The 26,339-nt window shown below is 45.3% G+C and overlaps 1 protein-coding gene across 2 annotated transcripts in view; it reads right to left on the bottom strand.

Moving 5' to 3' along the window:
- The window catches only part of NAPB (NSF attachment protein beta), a 36,901-nt gene extending 17,766 nt beyond the window's left edge, over positions 1-19,135 (bottom strand). The window contains exons 1-5 of one of the 2 annotated variants that reach the window (XM_060257940.1): positions 18,964-19,135; positions 10,206-10,285; positions 5,040-5,156; positions 4,310-4,356; positions 4,088-4,165 (exon numbers count right to left, since the gene is read on the bottom strand). In XM_060257940.1, coding sequence (XP_060113923.1) covers positions 4,088-4,165; positions 4,310-4,356; positions 5,040-5,156; positions 10,206-10,285; positions 18,964-19,070 — 429 coding nt within the window. In that variant the 5' untranslated portion in view covers positions 19,071-19,135. Of the gene's footprint in view, positions 1-4,087; positions 4,166-4,309; positions 4,357-5,039; positions 5,157-10,205; positions 10,286-18,963 lie in introns of those variants that run through there. The other variant, XM_060257948.1, reaches the window with a different exon arrangement.
- Positions 19,136-26,339: the final 7,204 nt, after the last annotated feature.

The following is a 26,339-nucleotide window of genomic DNA, read 5'->3' as shown; positions in this document are numbered from 1 at the left end:
ACCTCCGGGCAATCTGGGCATGGGGGCGCATGTAGATGTTAAACAACATTGGGGAAAGAACTGCCCCCTGGAGCACCCCGCAATCAAGCGTGTGCCTCCGGGACAGCTCACCCCCAATCGCCACCCTTTGTCCCCGACCATCGAGGAACGAGGAGAGCCATTGTAAGGCCAACCCCTGAATCCCCGCATCGGCGAGGCGGCTAGTCAGCAGCTGATGGTCGACCGTATCGAACGCTGCCGATAGGTCTAACAACATCAGCACCGCCGAGCTGCCTCGATCCAGATGCCGCTGGAGATCATCCATCAGGGCGACCAGCGCTGTCTCTGTCCCATGACCCGGACGAAAGCCGGACTGATGGGGGTCAAGAACGGAAGCATCCTCCAGAAAACTCTGCAACTGCAACGCCACTGCCCTCTCAATGAGTTTACCCAAAAAGGGTAAATTCGAGACCGGCCGATAGTGTGCCAATTCGGCCGGATCTAACTTTTTTTCAATAGAGGGCAGACCACCGCCTCTTTAAGAGGTGCTGGGAAATGCCCTTCCATCAGGGATCTATTTATGATATCCCGTACAGGATATCTAAGCTCCCTCTGGCAAGCTTTAATAAGCCAGGAGGGGCAGGGGTCTAGATTACAAGTTGTAGGGCGAGCAGACAAGAGGATCCTGTCAACTTCCTCCAGGCTGAGCGCATTGAAACCATCCAGGACACACTCCGAAGACAGGCACGGAGCCTCAGGTTCACATACCGTCTCCAATATGGCGGGGAAGTCGTGGCGGAGCGACGCAACCTTATCTGCAAAAAAATTCGCAAAAGCCTCACAGCTAATTTCCAATTCATTAAAATTTGGTCTGCCTTGTGGCAGAGTTATCAGGGTCCGAATTGTATTGAACAGTTGTGCTGGGCATGAAATTGCAGATGCAATCTCAGCCGCAAAGTATGTTTTCTTTGTAGCCTTGACTGCCATCTCATAGGACTTCATAACTTCTCTATAAGATGTTCTAGTCGCTTTGTCTCGAGTTCGCCGCCATTGCCTCTCTAGTCGTCTGAGTCCATGCTTTAATTGCCGCAATTCCTGGTTGTACCAAGGTGCCAGCTTTAGGCGGGGGCGCAGAGGATGCCTAGGTGCGATCTCATCGATGGCCCTGGAGAGTCTATCATTCCAAGACTCTACCAGGTCATCTAAGGAATCGCCAGGGAGCCAGGGATCCCATAGAGCCGTCAGGAACCGTTCTGGATCCATCTGACTCCGCGGGCGAGCTAAAATATGCTCGCCGCCTAAACAGGCTTGGGGTGGGACATCCACACGAGCCTTGAGGGCATAGTGGTCCAACCATGACACTGCTTCAGCAGTAATATCGTCCACTAAAACTCCCACCGCGAAGATCAAGATCAACATGTGCCCCGCCTGGTGAGTGGGCGTTGTAACAATTTGGGAGAGTCCTAGTGTCGCCATGGATGACACTAGGTCCATCGCCTGACTGGAGGTCCCGTCATCGGCATGGACATTGAAGTCACCCAGGATCAGAAGCCTTGGATGCTCCAATGCCCAGCCTGCTGCAGCCTCCAGTAGGGACGGTAAGGCGCCAGCTGGTGCGTTAGGCGGTCGGTACACCAGCCAGATCGCCAACCTCTCCCCAACATCCCACGCCAGACCGGCACATTCAATACCCTTGATCTCCGGGACCGGGAGAGCCCGGAAGGAGTAAGCCTCTCATATGAATAGGGCCACCCCTCCCCCCCGCCCGCTAGTCCGTGACTGGTGAAAGACCGAGTATCCTGGGGGGGGGGCATCTGGGAGAGAGCTATGGTCTCCCCATCACGCACCCAGGTCTTGGTCACGCATGCCAGGTCCATAGTTGCCAGGTTCAAGCAGGAACTCCCGAAGGGTAAAGGTTTTATTATTTATGGACCTGGCATTGCATAACACCAGTGATGGAGGCGAGTACTTTAACCTGGCTCCGCTACCTGTCACCGTCGGGATGAGACGCAGGCTGGAAGGGGGCCGAGCCTTGTCAAGTCTCGGCCTCCTTCCCTTGTAATTCTGCCTGTTCCCACTGTCATACCTTCCCCTCCCCAGGAGTACTGGAATCCCCAGGCCAGTCATCTCCTGCCAGTGTCACCAGAACTTCAGACCGGTGAGACAGCTGAGCCTACTCCCTCCTCAGCCCTCCCCTCTCTAGCCAATTTATCAATTGAAACTAACCTGCCAATAATAGCCAATAGTTATTTAATTAGAAACCCTACCCCATTACTCATTAGCTAAAATATAATCTAATTAATTAACTCCACAAGCTCCTTAATTATAAAACCCTCCCAATCAAATTATCTTCCCCAATTAATTCGCCACAAATATCATTCTTAAATTTAGCTAATTAACAAACCAATAAACCAATAATCTTATTTAAATAACCAATAATTATCAATTCTACAATCCAAATCTAATAAAATTGGCAGTTAAAATCAACTGGAGTTGAAGGGATTAGAAGGGGGATGTAAACAAACTAAGTAAAAGTGCTGCTGTTTTTAAAGTGTCGGTGCCTGTAAGGTGTGAGTGTTCTTGTTCCTATTCTTGGGATGTGCCGATGTCCGTAGAGTGCAATTGTTCTTATACTTGGGGCAGTAGCCGTAAAGTGCAGATGCATTTTTGTTCCGGGGGCATGGTCATATCCAGAGGTACCATATACTGTTGTGCTGTCTGGCAGCCTGGAGCAGCCCGCAGCACCACCTAGGGGACCAAGGGGGTGGCCAGCCTCCCTGTGTCCCCCCAGCTGCACAGCCGGTGCCCTCAGGAACACCAGAGAAAGCAACGTGGAGAGGTAAAGGAAACAAGCAAGACAGCAGTTTCACAGGGGGAATCTGCTGTCATGCAGAAAATCATGCTCTTACTCCTTCACTTTCCCAAGACAGGTAAAATCAACCCCAAAATAGAAAGGGGTCTGTACCTAGAACAGAACATGCCACAGAATCATGACAACATGAGGGCAGAACTCAGGCACAAAGCCCAGGTTCTGCTGTGATGGCCATTCAACTGAAGGGAAGCAAGTGGCTTATGGGTTGTTTTCCTTCAGTTACAGATGAGACAGGGCTGGGGGCTGGATGATGCCTTTCGTTGGTTCCTCCACCATCCAAGGACATCTGCCAAGGACACTCTATCACTGCACCAAGTGGCAGCAGCTAGGGTGGTGGAAGAAAGAGCAGAGCTCCCTGCCTCAGTCAGCCCCTTTGCTGCTCAGCCTATCTGGCAATATTTTTTTGGCACCTTCTCCTACCCAATGCAAACTCATCTGGGGAAGGAGAAAGAGGGAATTCTGTCCTTGGTCTGCTATATCATGGCAAGTATTGGACTGGATCCCAAAGTGAATTGAACATGGAGCCTATGGTTAAGGGATATTTATCATCTACTCCTTCCCAGTGGAGCTCCCCCTTTCCCAGTTAGTCCTGAAAGTCAAGAAACACTTGGGAACAGCATAGGCAGCAGATGCAGAAGGCATTTCCTGCCCTCACCAAGACATCAGAATAACAGAATCATAGTTAGAAGGAACCTCCAGGGTAATCTAGTCCAAGCCCCTGCACAATGCAGGAAACTCACAAACACCTCCCCCTAAACTCACAGGATCTTTATTGCTGTCAGATGACCATCTAGCCTCTGTGATAAATATCCTTTAACCATTCATAACCATCCCGTAACTATTATATTATGGTCTTATAATGAACTAGACCACTGGTCCCTCAAAGTCAGTATGATCTACTTTGCTTGGGAGCAGGGGCAGCAGTGATTGCGGGGGCCAATCCTGGACTTTTTGGCAGAGTCTCAGAATCACCAAGACCACTCCTGTTTCTACAGCTGCCATATAGTAGTCTGCGCATTTTCTAAAGATAGCTCAGCTTCTGAAATTAAACATATTAACAGCTGTCAACAGTCCTGCAAAAAATGGAAATCATCAGTGTTTGCTGTTATCCGCAACTTCAAGTAGCATGGCAAATTATCAGGAAATCACCTGAGCTCAGCAGATTAAAAGACTTTAATCCACTGTATTAACACATACAGGAAGGATGAAAGCTCTCCAGTCATTAAATTAGCTTACCTTTTCAATATCTACCAGCTCAGACTCATAGACCTCTGCAATGGTAATATGATGCTTGGCAGCAATAGTAAATCGACCCTAGGAAGAGAAGAACTGGATGTGAGTACTCTTCTGAACACAGTGCAAACATCTGACCCAAAAGACAATTTCATCAGGCAGTTAACACACACATCAGCAAGGCCACACACCAGGATCCCAACCCTTGCACTGAGTGGTTCTTACCATATCTGTGTAAATATCGATGGCAGCATTTAAGCAGTTGATAGCCTCTGTATCGTATGCATTTGGGGGAGGAAATAATGAATAAAATCAGCTTGGTCATGCAAAGATGGTTATTTTTCCCCCTTTGAATTTTCTCTCTCTAGTAAAAAGAACTGAGGTTCTTATTACATGGCACCCGATTCCAGATTAAACAGCCAACTTTTTGGCCACTGAATTCAAGACAAAACTTCTTGGCCCCTCAGTACAAATGCACAGAAAATACCATTTCCCTTACCCAGAAAATGCTCCAACACACACATGAAATGAAATACTGTATTGTTTTCAATTAAAATTGATTTGATTGTAAACTGCCTTGTGAGCTATTATGGTCGAGTGACAGTCTTTTATAAATACAGCAAATGAATGAGTGAATGGAACTCTTCCATTTGCAAAAGCTTCTCCATATACTTTACTGGAGGAGACTGCTTGGTACACACAGAGCTGCCATTTCAACCAATGCAAATGGAGACACATGCAGCAGTTCCCCATCTGCAGCACATGCATTGTAGAGGCTTAGGGCTTGTTTACACACAACCCTGGTGTGGAAGGTATACACTAGATGCAGCGTGAGAGAAGCCTCAGGTTCATGCATCCTCTTTCCCCCACACAGAACATTCCGCATATCAGCACATGCAGAAAGATACTCATCCAAGTGTCTTCCCTAACAAAATTAAACAGCAATGCCTCTCACCTTGCGGATCTGCCTTTTTGTAAGCATTTCCTGCATCCACAAAACAGGTCGCCGAATCATGTTTACTCTGCAACTGCATGTGAAGCTTGGCTGCCTGGCAAAATGCATTTCCTGCAGCTGGAGGGGGTGAGGGAAACAGCCCCAACATTTCATCATTGTTAGTACAATATTGCAAGAATTACAAAAGCACAGCAAGTTCTCACACACAAATGTTTTGCTTTATGGTTTTCACACACTGCAAAATAGAGAGTTATTAATATACCTATGAGCATGTGAAGCTGATTTAAAGCAAGTCAGAGCACTGGTCCATTGACCTCAATACTTCCTGCTCTGTGGTGGAAACCCTCTACCATTGCCAAGTTCCTTAATCTTAATTTCTCCTCTGGGCACTCCATTCTGGAGCAGTTAGCTGGGTTTTGGAAGGCAAAACAGCATAGTTCCCCTTGAATGGCAAGGACCCCTCTGTGAAAGAATGCATAATTTGGTGCTGCACAGCTTTTGAAATATTATTTATTGCTGGATTAGCAAATAAGGAACTGGGAACGAAGTACGAATGTTGGCCTTGTCTAACAGAGAAAGGGATTTCCTAACATCTGAGAGCCCTTAACTGGGGATGCCAGGGATTGAACCTGTAATCTTCCACCAGCAAAAGCACATGTTCTTGTTATGGAGCCACAGCCCCTCCTATAGTTCATTCTAATTCTTAAGAGGACAGTATTCCTAAAGTAGACCTTACGATGGATATGCAGATTGTGGATCTCACCAACTAAATTTAAGGAGGTTCTCACAAATTACACTTGGAAAGCTTTAAATCATGACTCAGTAATCATTCAAGGTGAGGCCACTGTTCTAAGAAATATTTATTATATCTGATTCTTTCAGCCTCTCATCATTTTTCCTGCTACCACCCTCCCCACAACTAGGGCTTACCAGCATTTCCTCAGTTACCTTGATTGCACATTAACATTTCTCTCCCTTGCATTCTCCCTTTCTTTTTACACACAGAGACAGACACAAAGCATCTATAGAGCATGTATGAGTACACAGGTATCCCAATCTGATTGGGACCCCTTCTCCCAGGTGGCTTTCCACCTTCTCCTTCTCTATCCCTTTTCTCCTCCAGTCTCTCAACACTCCTAGCACACATTTCTCCTACTCCTTGCATCAGACCCTCACTGAAAGTAGAACGATTAGCTAGATTCACTAGAAATGGGCCCAGAGGTTTGCCAGACATGGAGGCAATCCAGAACTAAGTACATTCATCAAAATTTATGCAAAAAAAATGGAAGGAAAGCATGACATGAAAAATTGCAGCACTCAATAACCTTGGATGAACATTTTAATCCTCCAAGGCATTCTGTTGCTCCTCTAAAAGCTTCTCTGCTCTCCTATATACAAGCATCAGTGAGATAATCCAATGTGAAACCGTTGATTTATAACTCATCAAGAAGTTTAACACCATCTCCCGCCCCCATGTCTTAACAAGGACTTCAGATTTCTCACCAACTAAAGGTGCTAATATCTTGACAGACGTTAATCACTTCTCTCTATAACTTTCTAATTGGAACCACTTTTCATATTTCATCCTGCACTTTCATAGATCAGATTTTATTTTAATCTTACTTTGCCCATCTATCAACAGTTAGGTGCTGGACTTCACCTACTTTGAATGGGGATTGATTACTCTTTTGATTGGATCTTCACTTAAATTGGTCTGCCTTCCTAACATCTCCCACACATGCTCTTGTGTTATATGCACGTTTCACTACCACTACATCAGCTCAATACTAGGGGTGTGCATTTGGTTCAGCTGAACCAAATAGACCGCCGAATACTCCCTGGTTCGGAAGTATACGGCGTTGTATACTTCCAAATCCAATCAGAAGCCATTATACGGGAGCTGTATATGGATCCCCATATACTATATTCCCGAATCAATATTCGGAAGTATATGGAAATCCATAGAAAAGGTGGGAAAAGAGCTTCTGCGGCATCAGGGAAGCTGCTTGCCTCCTTTCTCACCTTTGGAAACCTTTCCCCACCTCTCCCATAGCCTCCCTGGGATCAGGGAAGGAGGGGGAGGGGGAGAGAAGCCCCAGCAGCCAATCCAAAGCATGCATTTGCAAAATGCATTGCAAATGTATGCTTTGCAGGGCTGTTGTGTAGCTGATGGCTGGGCTAATCCCCCAGCCATCAGCAACATTGTTCTTTTGTTTACTTGGTTATCCAAGTAAACAGTGTTCTCTGGCCAATCACAGAGCAGTGCTATTTTTTGAAACTGCTCTGTGTAGGGCCAGAGAACCTTTTTAAGGAGTCTGCCTCGCTGGACTCCATTCCATTGCTGCTGTGTTGGTGTGAGACAGTGATTGTGCTGCGCTGGCCCTTGGCCTCAGCTGCTGCTGCTCTCTCTCAGCCTTGCCTGACCTGCCTAGAGATATAAGGTAAGACAGTCTTTGGGTTCTTGTTTTTATTTTAGTTAGGATAAAACTAAAAGGACTTTTTAAGACTCAGAGTCCCTTTACTTATCCAGTCTTGGGTGCGTGGGTAGCTTATTTGGGGTTAGGGTTAGGAGGTTCTGCTGGGGGTGGAGACCTGGGGTGGCGGGGTTGTCAGTGTTGAATCTATCTTTACGCAGTTTGACAGCTCTATTATGACAGCAGGTGATCTAGCTGGCATGCTAGGTCACAGTGACCTTATCTACAAGCCGGTTCTAGCCGGCAGAAGACAGGTGGAAAGGACCTGCTGAGTCAGCTTGACTGTGGACTGCCAGGATTGGCTGATAGAACTATATATGGACTGTGCTTGCAATGCACAGGTCTCTCTTCGAGAGTTCACATGCTGGCGGAGCACTTTGGTCCTGTGTTTAATGTATTTTACTGCACTAGTGAGCACGCTGTATATATATTGTAAATACACTGTTTTAGCACTAGCTGCAGGTGTCTGGCTCACTTCTTTACTGGGGCTCTTCGTTGAGCACATCACACCGCTCTCTCTGCAAACACCCGCACCGACAGGGGTTGCCAATTTGCCTATATCTTACTTTACTGAGAGGACTTTTAAAAGTGCAGTGTCCTTTTACTTTTTCTGATTTGGGTGTCTTGGATTTCTTGGGGTTAGGGTGAAGTTTTTTTGGGGGGGGGGGAGGGGTTGGTTAAGTTCCTGTATTGTTAAAAGTCATGTTTTTTCCTGTTTTAAAAGGATTCTGTGTTTGATTTGTTGCTGCTATGTTGTGCTGCTGTTGTTCCTTTTCTCTTCTGGTTCTGGTTCTTGGGAGACGGCTGTTTGGCCTAATTTTTATTATTAAAAAGTTCAGTTTTTTTAACTGTTGAGTTTGTTGGCTTTTTCTCAGATTTGTTTGGGTCTGTTGCTGTTGGTTTTGCATTCTGTCCTGTTGTCCCTTTTCCTGGTGCTTTTTTTTGGGGGGGGGGGAGGGCGTGTGTTAAAAGTTAAGTTTCTTTCTGTCACATTTTGGGTTTTTTTAATTACCTCTGGTTGGTGTGAGGGGGTTGGTGTGTGGGCTGTGTCGGGTGGGTCACTTTCATGTTTTTATAGAGCTATTTTTGGAGTCTGAGGGTTCCATGCAGTTTTGGGTGCTCTCTCTAAAATCCCCTGCCCCCCAGTAGCCTCTGATTATACCTTATTTTGCTATAGAGTTCAATGGCCCATAGGGTATAATGGTGGGATAGGGGCACTCTCTTTGGGTTCCCGTGGAATGGGAACCCCTGGCCCAATCTTTTTGGGACTTGGGGGGTCCGTAGGGGAGAGTCCCCTGCAGATGTGGGGGCTCTCCCTCAAACTCCCTCCCTTCCAGGCAGCTTCCAATATACCCTATTTTGCCATTGATTTCAATGGCCCATAGGGTATAATGGTGGGATAGGGACACCCTCTTTGGGTGCCCCTGGAATGGGAACCCCTGGCCCAATCTTGTTGGGACTTGGGGGGTTCAAAGGGGAGAGTCCCCTGCAGGTCCCCTGCAAATTTGGGGGCTCTCCCTCAAACCCCTCCCCTACAGACGGCTTCCAATATACCCTATTTTGCCACTGATTTCAAAAGCCCATAGGGTATAATTGGGCCATATATTTGGAAATAGCCGTATATCTCCCGTATATACAGCTATTCCGAGTACCGGTATTTGGAAATATACGGTATTCCAAATATTTTGGCCCCGTATATTTCCGAATCCGATTAATTCAGAATTTTTTTTTTTGCACACCCTTACTCAATACACACACGCTTCATACACTTCAGGAACTGAGCTCTGGCTTGCAAAAGCTTAGGCTGCATTAAAATGTGTTAGTCTTTAAAGTGCCACTGGACTCCTGTTTTATTCTGCTGCTGTGCACATCTGCAAATTACCTCCCTCTAAGAGTCCAGTTAAATTTTTAAGTTGTGCTGAAATTATCACCCCACTGACTTCCAGAAATCCAAGAGGTGAGCTGAAACTGCAAAACTGATTCTATAGTAAAGGCTCCTGATTGACTTCCATTTCATTCTGGGAGAAGAGGCTGTATCATCTGCAGCACAGTCATGATCTAGAGTCTGCAGAGATGAGTGGATTTTAAAATTCAATGCAAACCATGACTTCGGCCGTAAGACAGATGAGAATGGCAGCTACACATTGCTCATCTTGTTGCAAGTGCAATTTAGGACTGTTGATTCAAGATAATGGCCTTGGATTAATAACCGCAGGCATCAAAGAGGGTTTCAGAAAGCTTTGTGGGATCTGGGAAGGAATGAAGTAGGGAACAACCTGCTGCCTGGCTAGCAACAGCTAAGATCTGGCTGAGTTTGTTTCTTCTCTGTAGTTAAGACCTGAGCATGTTCAGAGGCATTTCTAGCAGCAGAAGAAGGGGGAAGAGCATCACTGCTGGCTAGCAGCAACTAAATGAGATCTGGCTGAGTCTGTTTCTCCTCTGTTCAAAAGTAATTAAGGCTAGGGCAGACCCAGCAGCATGAGCCAAAGAGTTGTAGCCAAGAGATTATGGAAATATCTGGCACAAGGAAAAGCAGAGAAACCTTCTGTTTGTTTCTGCTTTTGTGGGGGGTTTTGTATTGTAAGCCACTTTGGTTTCAGGGGAAGAAAAGCAGGCTATAAATAATCAAATAAATCAAAGTACCTGTCCCCCCACTCCTACTACAAAGAACAATAGACATTTGCATACATACCACTCCAGTTTTTGGCAATCTTAAACATATTTGCAGCTCTGGTATACATTTCACATGCTTCTTCCAACTTTGTATTTCCTCTAGAAAAAGAGAATGAAAGCAAAGGGATTAGAGAGAGTCAAGTTCCATGTTCATCCTTAATGATTATATAGGCATTTTTATTACACTGTTCCTCTAATAAGCAAAAATTGATGAACACAGTTCTCTCCTTCCCCTGTTTTATCCTCACAATTTCATTTGACCAAGAAATCTTTACTCTGCTATACTCTGAATGAAGCCCTACCAAAGTAGCAAGAATTTTTAAAAAGCATCCAGTATACAGCTGTGTTATCACTGGAAGCCCTTGTTGATTCACACAAGCATTTTACCAATTTGTGCCTTGTTATTAATGCAGCCACGAGAGGAACGACCAATATAGTTTAATTTAAAATCTTTCATGTCTAATGATGTGAACTCTAAACAAATTATTGGCTCCTGCAATCATAAATAGCAAAGCCTTATGTCTCCTTTTATTTGTGTGGCAGAATTGGGGGTTAAGTCTGGGCCTTTTCTTATTTTATGCTATAACTGACTTTGGTTTCTTGGTTCTGAAGTTCCATCAGCCTTTGCTCTCTAAACTAAATGCCTGTGCATGCAAGCCACAGGCTTGCCCTTCAAATGTACCTTTGCCAAAAATCATACGTCTTTCAGGGCTTCCATGTACCAGGCTCCAAGCCTAAACATTTGAGATTAGTATGTGAGGCACCATAATATCTTGGGCTTTTCAACATTTTTAAAAAAACGTATCTGGGCAAAAGTTCATAGTTGAGCTAGAAGGTCATGCCCTCAAGTAAGGGAGTGGGGGTCTGGTTTCTATCAAAGACCACCCCGTTCTTGAGTGGCATCTTACATAGAATCATAGAGTTGGAAGGGGCCATACAAACCATCTAGTCCAACTCCCTGCTCCATGCATTGAATCCTATAGATGAGCAGAAAATAAAATAATGGTGGTGGTGATAGAAGTAGTAGTAGAAAGAGCCCTGTGGCACAGAGCGGTAAAGCTGCAGTACTGCAGTCCGAGCTCTCTGCTCACAACCTGAGTTCAATCCCATCGGAAGCTGGGTTCAGGTAGCCGGCTCAAGGTTGACTCAGCCTTCCATCCTTCCGAGGTTGGTAAAATGAGTCCCCAGCTTGCTGGGGGTAAAGTGTAGATGACTGGGAAAGGCAATGGCAAACCACCCCGTAAAAAGTCTGCAGTGAAACTGTCATGATGTGAGATCACCCCAGAGTCAGAAATGACTGGTGCATGCGCAGGCGACCAGCTTTACCTTTTTAATAGTAGTGGTAGTAGTAGTAGTAGTTATCATCATCATTGATTTGATTTATAAATCACCCAATCCCTGCTACTGCAGGGCTCTGGGCAATGTACAGAAGAATTAAAAACATTTGCCAAATAAAACAAAGAACAAAATAGAAATACAGTATAAAAACAGATGGTGGATACTAATACATTAATTATCCAGATTTGCAGACTACTGGCCACTCTGCAGACAGGGTGAATGGGTAAAGAAAGCATGAAGAACAGAGGATGGTACCATTGCTGTCCTCAACTAAAGGCCTGGTGGAACATCTCTGCCTTGCAGGCCCGGCAGAATTGCATAAGGTCCCACAAGGTCCTGATGGAATTTGGCAGAAAGTTCTACAAGGTTGGGGGCAGGACTGAAAATGCCCTAGCCCTAACTGAGGACAGTTGGATGACTTTAGGGCCAGAGACCAACAACAAATTACTGTCTGAAGAGTGCAGAGGCTGCCTAGGGTGCGGGCTGGTAAAAGCTGCCCTCCCTCCCATCCCTGCCTCCAAGGCAATTGATATCACCCGGGAAGAGAGGCTCCTGGGAGCCCAGAAGAGGCCATACGCCACATGGCCTCCTCTGTGGCACACACCCTACCCCACCTCCCGCCCCCTTCCACTGCCCTTGCAGGCAAAGGCAGAGGGTGGGAAGGGCATGCATGCTGGTGTGGCAAAGCACAGGGAGGCTGTGTGCTGCCTGGCTGCCGTTACTCCGCTTCCAGAAGCGGAGCGATGGTGAGTGGGGGCACACAGCCTCTTTGCCGTGGGTGCCCTCCCCTCCCTTCAGCTTTGCCTGTGGGGGTGGGGGGTGCCTAGGGTGCCAGACGCCCTAGGGCTGCCCCTGGAAAAATGTAATGCCTTATGGGGACATAATGGAGGAGATGGTCCCACAGATATGTTGGTCCCTGACCACTCAAGGCATTATAGGTAAATATCAAAATCTTGCATTTGACTCAGTGTTCTATTGGGATCTCTTCAGTGGAAAACCCCTGTACTGATCAGGTGGTGGTGATGTGCTACCCTAGAGAGAAGGAAAAGCAAAAGAGGTTGGTGTCAAGCATGGTAGAATTCCACTGGTAATTAATCGTTTTAGGGTCCTCCATAAAGCTGGTCTGTGAAATATCATGGAGGACCAAAGTATGTTAACTCTGTTATTCTTTCCCCTTCCCCCTTCTTGCTTTATTGCTTGCCAAGTAGAGTAGAAAGAAACAAAACTAACTTGAGAAAGAACAATCAACACCTTCCCATACATTCCTGTCTGGGAGTGTGAGACGTCTGGGGAAAGCAAGGACAAGATATTGATAACATTGTGAGAATGTAGACATTTATGATCGTTTATGTATTAGAGCGTATCCCTCGCCCCCACCTTTGTGAATCCTTTGAAGTATGTCTTAAAAGTATTGTATCAATGTATTTTTGGTATCACTCTAAAGAACCTGTACCAACAGAGCATATCAGTCTATCAATAAACGTAGTTTTTTATCCACTTGACTCGTCATTGAAAACTGCATGCTTGACAGTTGGAACCCCAAGAGGATGGCAAGGCAAAACAGGGCCTGGCACATTCTGCCATTCTGAATTCTCCCTTCAAATGGCATCAGTGGCCATGAGTTGGCCCCATATCACATCTAGTTTGGCCTCAGTCTTTTCAATAGAGAAAGACTGTCAGAACTTGTAACTTTCTCTCTGCCTGCTTTGGCCAAACCGACTCCATGCTGTAACCTAACACTAACACAGAGTCCACAGCCTGAGCAATTAACCCTGCCCTTATAGCTATTCCAAATATTTAGGGCTCCGAGACAGGCGACAGATAGTCTCTGTTCAACATCCACAGGTGCCCTTTTGAAGCCAGGCCGTTTGGCCTTCACCACAGGGAGGCATCCTCCCTTCTGATAACGAAGCCTGGGAATAGAGACACTTGTCTGTAACCGTGTGAATGATAGCTTTATTGTACTTTACTGATGGCATAAAATGTAACCAAATGCCAGGGACCGGCATTACTGTTATCTCGTTGCTCTAGCACTGTAGTTCTTCAATAAAGATCCTAACTTTGTAACAAGTATTGGAATCGTCTGAAGTTCGTTCCAGTTCTGACAAAGACTTCCTCTAACATTTTTGATAGAGAAAAGATGGAGAGAATGCTTTCTTTGTGGAAGGAATTCCCACTGTGAAGGAAGATGGAAAGGAGTCATGGGATCCAGCCCCATATACTATTTGAGCCAACGTTTATTGCAATAAATGGGAAAATAGTCTTAACTTCAGCCCAGAAGTAGGCAACATCCAGCAAACACAATGAATGATGGACCAGATCTCTTCTCAAAGGATTGTGACAAGCCCCTAGACATACTGGTTGCACTGCTGAAGTTCAATTTGCTCCCACTGTGTCTGGCTAAGTACCAATATAGTATTTTGGAACCACTTTTGCTTGTTAGCACACTGGCATCTTCACAGGGGGTCAGATTTTTTGCCACTCCAGCCAAAAAGGTTACTTAATCAGTATGTTGCTTTTGTTGCCCAGTTACTTTCTGAGAAGTAGCTTCACACACAGACATTGGAAACCGGCTGGGAACCTCCTAAAGGCAGCAGGAATTAATATAGACCAATCTAATCATAAAAGTTAATACAAGCTATATTTAACAGAAAGCAATCACAGTTTCCAATCCAGCAGTGAGAAATTCAAACACACAAAAATTAGCTTTAAAAAATTCATGAAGCACTTGCTAAGCAAAAGTCTTTGTATGGCTTATGAAATTATGATTAACCTTGCGTGAAATATATTTAAAAATGCAACCTTGTTTGGCCCTAACAATGCAATCCTATGCAGATTGTTTCAAAGGGTATACATGTTAGTCTACAACAGAACAACTACATTTGAGTCCAGCAACACCTTACAGACCAACAGGATTTTGGGGGGTATGAGCATTCAAGAAACAAAGCTCTCTTCATCAGATACGTGGACAAAGGGAGCTTTGACTCTTGAAAGCTCATATCCCCCCAAAAATCTTGTTGGCCTGTAAGGTGCTACTGGACTTGAAAGGCTTGTTGTAAGCCCATTATAAATCAACTAGGAATAAGGCCCGTTGTGAGGAAAAATACAACGGGCTCTAGAAAGAGGGTCTGGGCAAGTGCCCCACCCTTGAAGAAGATATTGGATTTATACCCTGTCTCCGAATCTCAGAGCAGCTCACAATCTCCTTTACCTATCCCCTCCCACTTTGTGAGATAGGTGGGGCTGAGAAAGCTCTCCCAGAATCTGCTCTTTCAAGGACAACTATGCAAGAGCTATGACTGACCCGAGGCCTTTCCAGCAGCTGCAAGTGGAGGAGTGGGTGCTGTCTTCTCACCCACCCAAGTAAAGGCATTCATTCCCCCCACCCTTGGTTTCCCATCCACCCACCCCCAACTTCTCACCGCTCTCCAACTAACCCCCCAACCACCTCTTCCTCTCAACTACCCCTGCACTACTGGCACGCCACTATTTTCCCCACCCATTACATTCACTCACTCTCCACCCTTGCTGTCTTCCCCCCCCCCCACCTTCGCTCATACCCCCTGCTGTCTTCCCACCCACCCTGCATGAGTGTGTGTGTGCATGTCCTCACATTTGTGGTGGCTCAAAGCCCTGAAACAGGCCCACAGTGAAGAGGAGGAAAAATAATTATGGGGGGTGCAGGGGGGCATGACGATGGTCACACAGATGCTGAAACTGAGCATTCCTTTTGTTTGCAGTGCATTGTTGCCACCTTTTCCTTTCCTATTCAGCCTCGCAGTATTTAGTATCAATGTGTGTTTGTGGTGTGATCTGTTTGTGGTTTTTTTTGGCCTGCCATAGTTATATTATGGTATACCATAGAGTATGTGCCTCAAGATGGCCATTTTCTGTAGGGGAACTGATCACCTTTCCATCTCCTCCCCCCTCCCTGCAGCCTCTACCTAGGAAAAGTACAGTCTTTCTCCACAGTGTGGACCAAAACAAGAGGGAAGCGTCCTCCACGTGGTATAATGACACAGAGTCCACCCTGCAAAGCAGCCAAGGGAGATGATCTCTGCCACCTGGAAAACAGCTGTCATTCTGCATGACCTCCAGCCCTCACCAGAAGACTGGCAACAGTGGTTCTTCAGGCAGAAATGGCTGGTTTGGAGGGTGGAGTCTATGGCACTGTAGTCTGAGGTTCCACCCCTCTTCAAACTGCACCCTCTCTAGGCTCCACCCCTCAAATCTCAAGGAATTTTCCAACCTGTAGTTGGTAATTGCTAAGTCACACTAGCAGCAAGCAGCCAGGTCTAGTTAAGTCATGCCAGTCAGAAGAATCAAGTCACCCAGAGGGTGCTGCCAGGCCTAGGGTAACCAACTTCCAGATGGAGCCTGAGTATCTCCTGTTATCACAACTGAACTCCAGACAACAGATCTCTTTCCCCCTGGAGAAATAACTGCCTTGGAGGGCGGACTCCAAGGCATTATATTCAGCTGAGGGCTCTCCCCTCCTCAAACTCTGGTTTCCTTAGACTCCACCAAAAAATCTCCAGGAATTTCCCACCAACCTTGAGCTGGGAACTGTAGTCAGGACTGGCCCAATGAGTTTTCCCTCAAAGTCCAAAACAGGCCTAGAAAGCAGCTCCTCCTTCCTCCTGTTACTGACAAAACCAAGTTTGATTGGTTTTTACTGACAAAGCATGCTTGGTTGCATAGCAGCAGCCACTGTCTAACATCTTCCCCTGCGGCCCAGTAGACAGGAGCAGACTCAACCAATGGGAGGTTAGTTCATTGGCAGCTGATCTGCCAATGGCAGATGTGGTACACACCTCAGCCAATGGAAGAGCCAGAAAATGTCAGCATGCAAATATTTCATATTTACTGATTCAGAAGTGACACCCCATCAATCTTAAAATATTTGTTTTAATATAGACTCTTGAGGAGCCCTCCTATTAAAAGTACCACTATTCAAGCACAAACCCATCTTCCTGCTACAGGTTTTAAAGTGTACTCAATGAATGCCGGAGAACTTAGCAGTCTACACCTGCAGTCCTGCGAGCTTGCTCTCAACAACTGAATAATATTAACAAACCTGTCATGGAGTTAGCAGTAATCTCTATAAGATCCAAACCAAATGCTCATTGGTATTAACAGATTAGTGGAATTAGATCCCGAAAAGGCCATTAACTAATAATCAGATTAGCATCTCAGTAACATTTGCAAGTAACACTGAAAAAGTCTCATTTTCACAGCACATCCCAGTGACAGAACCCTGTGTTTGATGCATGAGTTTGACATGCATCAGTGAGGTGACAACCAGGTGGAAGTAGGTGGAGATGACAGAATCGAGTGTACCAATTCAGGCTGCACAGAGAAGGATTACATGTTTAAAAGTTCCTATCAATTTTTGTTGTTGTTGTTCAGTCGCACAGTCGAGTCTGATTCTTCATGACCCCATGGACCAAGTCACGCCAGGCCCTCCTGTCTTCCACCATCCTCCGAAGTCTACTCAAATTTGTGTTAGTTACATCAGTAACGCTGTCCAGCCATCTCATCTTTTTTGCCATCCCCTTCTTCCTTTGCCTATTGTCTTTCCCAGCATCAGGATCTTCTCCAGGGAGTGCTCCCTTCTCATTTGGTGACCAAAGTATTTGAGCTTCATCATCTGACCTTCCAGTGAACAGTCAGGGTTGATTTCCCTTAGGACTAACTGATTTGATCTTCTTGCAGTCCAAGGGACTCTCAAGATTCTTCTCCAGCACCACAGCTCAGAAGCATCTATTCTTCTGTGCTCGGCCTTCCTATCAATAATTCTATCAATAATTCAATCCTATCAATAATTCCCTGTAAATCTATCAATAATTCCTTGTTACATCTTATGAACCCACCCTGAGCCTGCTTTGCAGGAAAGGGCAAGATATAAATCTAAATAAATAAATAACTAAATAATGGAAAATTAGCCTATGACAGAACCTTTCTCCCAGATCCAGGTTTCTCCCAGATGTATTTGTAGGTAATTATTACCAGGGGAGGGAGGTCATATAAATGTGATTTCTCCACCGGCAGTCTGAAATGGAATAGAGAATTCTATTGCCTCAGAATTCTGACATCTCATTTTGCTGCATGTGTGGATCAGGCCAGAGAGATTTTACAGGTAATTAAAAAGTTCTCATCCATTATGGCCTAATTTTCACAAACCGAAATAATACAGTAAACTATGTCAGGAGTGTATCAATGTAAATTTCCCTGCTGAAGGGTGGTCACAAGTGAATGTTTTCATACAAAAATCTAGACTATAAACCTATCTCCTGGACTTCTGGTTGTCTATGGGCAGGATTTTTAAAAATCTGATTTTTATTAAAATATTTGCATCCCACTTTTCAAGATCACATACGCCTCCGCCTACAGTTTGCAGTGGTACAGCCCTTCTCTGCTGTCTGTGAGAACTGCCGGTAGGTCTAAAACAAATGCTCAACAAATCTCTGGTGCCAGCTCGCTGTGATGTCTAAAAATTTCATTGTGGCACCTAGAATTAGAAAATCAAAATCCAAAACCCTGAAGCCTCTAAAGAGACTATTTGGGAACAGATCCTAGAGCTAAAGAAAATTTGTCAAGGGCTGGTCTAAAATTGTACAAACAGAGAGGAAGTAAAAGAGTTCAAATCCACACATGTAGACCTCCCACCACTACCTTGCTCCCAACTGAGCAGTCTCTGTTAGTGGAAACTTAATTGCCCAAACCCACTTCAGGTATCTGACACAGGGATGCCTCCCTCCCCAAATACTCTATGCCCCACGTTTCAAGTAACAGCACCGGAAGATCCTAGAACATGGATTAAAATGTGATGTCCCTCCATTACATAAACCATGTACTTAACGTGTCAGTCAAGCAAAATCCCCTTTCCTCCAAGAACAGTCCACCTCCTTTTCTCCCCCAACCTAGCTTTTCTTTTTAAAACCCTATAAAAACAGCCTACGGGCTCGGTAAAGAATATTTTTTTCCAGCATAATGTGGAATAAAATGTCAGCCTTGAAAGTCCTGTTTATTTTTTTCTGCAAAAGACTAACGGGTCTGGAGATATTCGTGTCTCTTGATCTGATGGCTTGTCTTCTAGTCCACGAAGCTGGAGGCTACAACAAACCGGTCCCCAAAGGCCACATGAAAAGCAGCAACCCCCGGAAAGACGCCTGTTCGCAGCATCCTTCCTCAGCCCGCGCAGACCCCGCTTCTTCGACGCCTCTCCCGTCGGAGCGGCGCTTGCCCAGCCAGCCTGGGCCTGCGACTGTGTCGGTAACGAGGGGAGACAAGCAAACGCACGCATGCACATGGAGCTGCCTTTTCCCCAGTCAGCCCATCTTGCTCTATCGAGGTCAGGCTCGCCTATTGGGACTGGCGGCGGCTCTCCAGCGGTAGCGCCTACATGTCTATCCCAACCCCGCTTCCCGCTCGCTCACCCGAAGAGCCCCCTGAGGAACGAATGGGAGGACTTCACCCTCTTCTCGGCCTCGGCCAGGAGTTGCACAGCCTCCCGCTCCTTGTTGCCCGCAGTGGCGGCATCCATCGCGGCGGTGGCAGCGGGCCGTGCTCTGTCTGCTGTGAGGGGGCGGTATGAGGAGGCTGGAAGGAGGAGGCTGTCCTTCATAGCTCCGCCTCTTCTTCCTTTTCCTCCTGCTTCTAGTGGGACCGGCTGGTCTCCAGCCCTAGGAAATTATGGCACAAAACAGGCCAATGATTCTTAAACGGGGGAGAGAGACAACAAATGTCAGAGGACATTCAGGATTTATGGGGGTATTTAGGATTTTTGGCAGCCCCTTCTCCCGGCTTGCAATGGCTTCTGACAGCACGGGAAGGTTGTTTTACTCAGATTTCCTTTAAAAAGTGACCCTTTTGAACGTGTCAGCATGTATTCTCTTTGTAGGGAGTTTATTTTGCAGCTTTTTATGTTGATATTGTATCTACTTCTTGAACTTTGCCTGTCTGAATCGATGCTAGGATAATGGTATAGATGTGTTATTATAGGTTTTTGTCCGGGTGGAGGGGGAATTTAAAGGGATAGGGATTTTGTGAATATATGACTGCACTTGTATATCCTTGTTGTTTTTATAAAAAGCTTAATTAAAAAGAGAATGGGGGGGAGTGACAAGCAGCACATAAAAGTCCAAGCTAATAATGAGTGGGTTGATGGGCACAGGTCTCCCATTGAATTAGGGTGGCCAATTCTGAGTTGGGGAATTCCTGGAGATTTGGAGGGAGGGGATGGAGCCTGAGGAAAGCAGGATTTGGGAAGCGGCGTCAGAGGGGGATAATGTCATAGAACCCACCATCCAGAGTTGCCATTTTCTCCAGAGGAACTAATCACTTTTGCCTTGGAGATCAGTTATAATTTTGGGAGATCTCCAGGATCTCTCCTTGTATCTCTGCGGATTGTAGATATTTATGACAAATATAAAGATGCCTCAGCAGGAATATGGTTTTGCAGTGCAGTTCTGTAAGGAAATAGACCCTTCAAAGTCCATTGAAGTTAATTGTTTGCCTTAAATTACTAAACTGAGGTAATCATTCATTAGTCACATTATGAGAAGACAGGAGTCAATGGAAAAAACAATAATGCTAGGAAAAGTTGAAGATAGCAGGAAAAGGCCCGGCACCCCAACATGAGATGAATGGACTCAATCAACAAAGCTGCTAACAATAGGATTTTTTTAGAGGACATTAATTCATAGGGTCACTGTAAATAGGAAGCAACTTAATAACACACATTTAAAAAACCTATTTTTATGCCCCTTCAAACTGCTCACATAAAAAAATAAAATAAAAAAGCAACAAGAGAGACAGTGAAAGGCAAGGGTATTGGTAGGCAAGGGCAAGGCAATGGTGCAGCAACAAGAGAGAGAGAGAAGGGCACCAACAGGCAAGGCAAGGCAAGAAGATGAGGACAAGAGGGCAGCCTCCCTGGGCTGATCTTCTCAGGTGGGGGTCTTCCTGTTTTTGTAGCCAGCTGTGTCAAGCACAAAGACCTAGAACAGCTGAGCAGGAGGGGAGAGAGAGGCTGAGTCTTCCTGTTTTCACAGCCAGCTGAAGGAGACAACAAGAGGTGGCCTCCTTGGAATGAGTCTTCCTGCTTTTGCAGCCACCTTTGAGAGCACAAAGAACTGCTGCGGCCGCCTTTTGCCCTCCCAAACTGGTCTACCAGGCCGGGGGCCCTGATTTGGAGGGCCTTGTCAGAAAGTCAGGGGGCAGCGCCCCCTGAGGCTCCCCTGTAGCTACAGGCCTGCTTGGCAGGTAGTAATAGATGAAGACATTGCCTCAGACATTTCTCCTTGCCAAAGCTGATGTAATGTCACAGAGAACTGCTGATATGGGGAGCTCATGTTTGGGCCGCACCACACAACTGAACTCTTCCACATAACTAAATAGAAAAATGCACCACAAAGAAAACTAATATATGAGGGAAAAGTTGGACTAGAATCCTCCTTTACCACTAGTTTTCTACATTCAGGGAATTTGCAGGGTATGGAGAAAAATTGAGGCCTGTGGGCCTCCATGCAATCTGAAGTAGTACAGTCCACTCAAGGCCAGGTAAGCCTTTTGGGTGATAATAGGGCTGGTTCTGTGCCTTAGAATAAAGAAAGTATGAAATTGCTACAGACTCATTCTCACAGTTATTTCACAAAGGTGGTGTCTGAACTATGCTCCTTCAAACTGCTTAACTAAGCCTGCCATTGGGCATAGAAAATACTCTGTCAGGGGGAAGGATTCTAGTGTAACACACTCCCTGGGAAGCTAGTTTTCTAGGTACAGGATTTCCCCCTCATAGAGGACCACTCCCTCATGTAAATTAATCCCTGTACCTAGCAGTAAACCTCTAGCTCTTTTTATTGTAGAAATATTTCTTTCCCTTATATGTCTGTAAAGAAAGCATCTAGAGGCTTCTATGTTTTAGGGGTTGAGGACATAATAGAATTTCAGGGGTGTCAAACTCATTTGTTATGAGGATTGGATCCAATACTTTTTTTTGTAACAGGAACTCCTTTGCATATTAGGCCACACACCCCTGATGTAGGCAATTCTCGAAGAGCTTACAGGGCTCCTATTACAGGTCTACTGTAAGAGCCAGTTTGGTGTAGTGGTTAAGTGTGTGGACGAACCAGGTTTGATTCTCCACTCCTCCACTTGTAGCTGCTGGAATGGCCTTGGGTCAGCCATAGCTCTTGCAAGAGTTGTCCTTGAAAGGGCAGCTTCTGTGAGAGCTCTATCAGCCTCACTTACCTCACAGGGTGTCTGTTGTTGGGGAGGAAGATAAAAGAGATTGTGAGCCGCTCTGAGATTCGGAGTGGAGGGCGGGATACAAATCCAATATCATCATCATAAAGCTCTTGGAGGATTGGCCACATCAGAGGGATGTGACTTTTAATATACAAAGGAATACTTGCTACAAAAAAAAGCCCTAATTGGATCTGATATAAATAAGACCTTGTTAGGCCAGGCCATGAGTGTCATAAAATGTAACGACAGGTAGCAGAGATATAAACTTTATAAAGGACACAAACACAATTAAAGGTCTTTTTAAAACTTAAAATAAAATATGCTTAAAAGATTAGCACTCTTGCAATATTTTATTTAAGTTTCTGATAACTGACACCTCTTGTTCTGTTGCTCACAGGCCTGATAGGAGCCCTCCAGGGACATGGCCCAGCCCTTGGGCCACGTTTGACACCCATTTAATAGAGCATTATATTATTATTATTATTATTATTATTATTATTATTATTATTATTATTATTATTATTATTATTATTATTATTATTATTATTATATCAATTGCTGGTTTTGTTTAAAGAACCCAAAATTCCTTGGTGGTAGCAGGGGAGAGGATGGCCAGATAACAGCCCCTGCCAAGTCAGCATTCTTCCATCTGAGGCGGGCGAGGCAGTTGGCCCCTTTCCTGGAGCGTCGGGACCTAGCAACGGTGATCCATGCGACGGTCACCTCACAATTGGACTACTGTAGCGCCCTCTACATGGGGCTGCCTCTGTGCCGGACCCGGAAGTTACAACTAGTGCAGAACGCGGCGGCCAGGCTGTTGCTTGGTCTCCCAAGATGGGAACATATACGGCCGGGGCTACGCGAGCTGCACTGGTTACCGATTGTATACCGGGGCCAGTACAAAGTGCTGGTTATTACCTTTAAAGCCGTATATGGCCGAGGACCGGCCTACCTGAAGGACCGTCTCTCCCCGTATGAGCCCCAGAGAGCACTGAGGTCAGTAGGAAAAAACAGACTGACTACCCCTGGGCCAAGAGAAATTAAACTACAGAACACTCGAACACGGGCCTTTTCGGCTGCGGCCCCATATCTTTGGAACCAACTCCCAGAGGAGGTGCGGGCCCTGCGGAACCTTGATCAGTTCCGCAGGGCCTGCAAGACCACCCTCTTTAAATTAGCCTTTATGAACAGCTGAATTATAATTCTATAACGAAGAAATATCCGCCATCAGCATTAACTAGAATATAGCGTCAATGATAATGTTATGGTTTGTTTTAATTAATGCTCTAACTGGTTTTTAAAGTTAAATTAATGCTCAATTTTAATGTTCTTAATGTAATTGTTTTATTAATGTACCATTGGTCATTGTGTTGTTTATTACTGTTCTATTTATTAATGTACCATTGGTCATTGTGTTGTTAGCCGCCCTGAGCCTGCTTCGGCGGGGAGGGCGGGATATAAATAAAATTTTACTTACTTACATTGCAGGATGGAGGCAGGGCAGAGCAAATGAAGAAAATCATATATCAAAGATGGAGGAAGTCTTTTGCTTTTTATTCATGAGAAAACCATGTAGTATCATTGCTGTGTGGAAGGCAAACCAGGTCTCAGGCAGGGAACAGTCTGCCAGTACCTCTTCCTGACATCAGTTCAGCAGACATGCCAAGGATTGAACATGGCAAGCTTATACATTCAGAAAGCATGTGATCTACCACTAAGACATCGAAGAAGCTTGGGAAATGAATATGACAATGATTGGGCAAGACAGCTCTTATGTCACAATGCCATCATGATGCTTTGATCTGGCTTTGGCGATGATGTCACAAAGTCATGGTAGAGGATTAAAAAGTGGCTACTATCCATCACAGTTCCACACTATGAGTGAACTGTGACCAAAGTGAATGCAACTACAACAGGATTCAGAGGGCAAAACATCTGGAGAGTAAAACAGAATCAGGGAACCGTTTCAGCTACTTTGAAAGGTATGGTTGGAAATTGGAATCTGAAGGGAAAGGATGAATGGATGAGCGATGAGGAAAAAAGGGTGTAGTGCAGCCACATGTACTCAAAATTCACAAAGGAATAATTAAAGCACTGTATGTGAAATGCCGTCAAGTTGCAGCTGACTTATATCACCCCCATAAGGTTTTCAAGGCAAGTGGTTAAGCCAAGTGGTTTTCAAGGCAAGTAGTTAAGCCATTACCTTTTCTTCCTTGATGGTCTCCCATCATGTTGAGCTTCCAAGCTCTAACAAGATTGAGCTATACTATACAAGTCCACATCCTCATTCAAATGCTACTACAGTCCTCATAGGGTATAATGGAGAATCAATCTGGGGTTATCTGGGGTGGCTGTTTTTTGTAGAGGCACCAAATTTGCAGCATAGCTGCTGGTACTTCTCCTTAACCCCCCCCCCAAGTGTAAAACAGATTGGTCCTGGGGGTTCTATGGGACCCCAAGGAAGGTGCCCCCATCCTCCATTGATATCTGACAGGTCTAGTCAAGTAGTCCAAAAGTCACTCATGAGCTGGAGTCTAGCAATGCCAAAACCCAGTTCAAGGGTTACACAGGCGAGGCAAGATCCAAGGCTGCAGTTGCAGAGTCAGTGGTAGAATGACTTGTTGCTTCCATTCCTAACAGACTCCCTGGTTTTAACAGGCATGTGCCTAAAGGTCAAATTTGCAGCCAGCTGCCCTGGAGTAATTCTGCAACTACTCAAACAGCTGGTATTGGTCTAGGAGGTAAGCACTCTGTCATATCTCCTGTAGTCCTGCTTGTAGCCTCTGTCTGGTGATACTAAAGGGCTGGGAACAATCAACTTAGTTTCAGCTGTTAACTTAGGGCTGGAGACTGTTGGTGGCTCTGCAACCGATATTGGCTGTGAATCCTGACCAGCCAGCAGTTTGTCTTCCTGCTTGCTGGTTTCTGCTGACTCAGAGCTGGCTATAAGTGGCTCCTCTTCTCCTGAGGAGTCCTCGCTGAGCCCTGGCTGACCTACAACAGTGAATGTTTCATCACTAATAACAAATGTCATTTGTCTGTCTCCATCCTACTTGCTACCATTTTGAAAATCTAACTTTTAAAATATTTTATGTAATTTGGTAGATCACCCATGTATTCTTTGAAAAAATTTAAAAAATGAAAGGAAAAGGGGGGGGAAAGGGTTTTTTTTTGCTTTGTCAGCAGTTTATTTTCGAAGAACTGACAGGGAGAACTTTAAAGGTTGTGCATTCTTCTCTTCAGAATTGCATTGTACAAGTCCCCTGATTTTTTTTTAGAAATGAAATTTTCTGCAAGAAGGCTATTGCTCACCTTCATTGGTTATGTGCATGCAGTGGAGTACACACACAAACACAATGGTTTTTTTCCTGAGAAGTATCACTATTCTAGACGTGTATCAATATTTCTTTCAGAACAAGATGCTGCGCAGAGGGCCACCCAGTAGAATCCTCATTTTCTCAGCAGCAGCTACAGGAAGGCCCCAACATAAGTGCTTTTGGCAGGAGGTATCAGTAATCTGGGTACCTGTTATAAGTATGCTGAACACTGACAGGTATGTCAGAATATGCAGGTACTGGTTTCAAAGACAATCCATAAGCAGCCATGCCCTCCTTAGTCCTACGAATTAAAATATGAGTTTATTGTGAGGACAGTATTCAGATCAAAGAATGATGATTTCAAACCCATTGGTTGGTCACAGAGCCCCATCTGCTGGGGTTTTTGTTGGAAAGAATCCACAACTAGTGCACAGCCATAGAAAAACAGAGTTGCACTTACCTGTAACTGATGTTCATTGACTTCTGTGCAGACACATATTGGAACTGAGCATGCACAGGCCAGCCATGGACAGAATTTTCAGTAGCTAAAAACTCTAAGCAGGTCAGCCCCACCCCCACCAGAGCTGACACAAATGGCTTTTCCCACCTATACTGTTAAGTGCTCCAGAGACAGGGCACCCCTTTTCCCTCAGTTCCTACCCAACCACCACAAGCATACACCTCCTCAAGTACTGGAATTGAGAGCTCACAGCGAGGCAGGAGGGAAGGAATGTGTGTCTGCACAGAAGACATCAATGAACAGCAGTTACAGGTAAATGCAACTCTTCTCATCTGTCTTCAGTGCAGCCCCACCTTAGTACTTTAGCAAGTTACTCACCAAAGGAGGCAGCTAAGGCTATCTCATTTTTAAAAAATTGGAACGTGGGTTCCTTAGGTTACCCTCACAACTGACGCTTCCCTGGAGAGGATGGGGTGCATATTGTGAAAGATTTTCAGTGTAGGTCAAGTGATTGGAATGCAATGCCAGTCTGCACATTCATATGCTCAAGCTGCAAGAAGTCAGGTTCGCCCTTACTTCCTTTGCGGATATCCTCCATTAAATTAAATTTTTTAAAGTGAGATAGCCTCAGCTGCCTCCTTTGGTGAGTAACTGTTTTAAATATGGATCCCTTTATATGTGTAATTTTGATGGATCTACTATTGGAAGCCGCCCTGAGCCACTTGTGGGAAGGGCGGGATATAAATCTTAAATAAATAAATAAATAAATAACTTGCTAAAGTCCTAA

This window comes from Heteronotia binoei, chromosome 1 (assembly GCF_032191835.1).
Source record: "Heteronotia binoei isolate CCM8104 ecotype False Entrance Well chromosome 1, APGP_CSIRO_Hbin_v1, whole genome shotgun sequence".
NCBI lineage: Eukaryota > Metazoa > Chordata > Lepidosauria > Squamata > Gekkonidae > Heteronotia > Heteronotia binoei.
The sequence above is the reverse complement of the archived record's forward strand: the minus strand, read 5'-3'. Positions and strand labels throughout refer to the sequence as shown.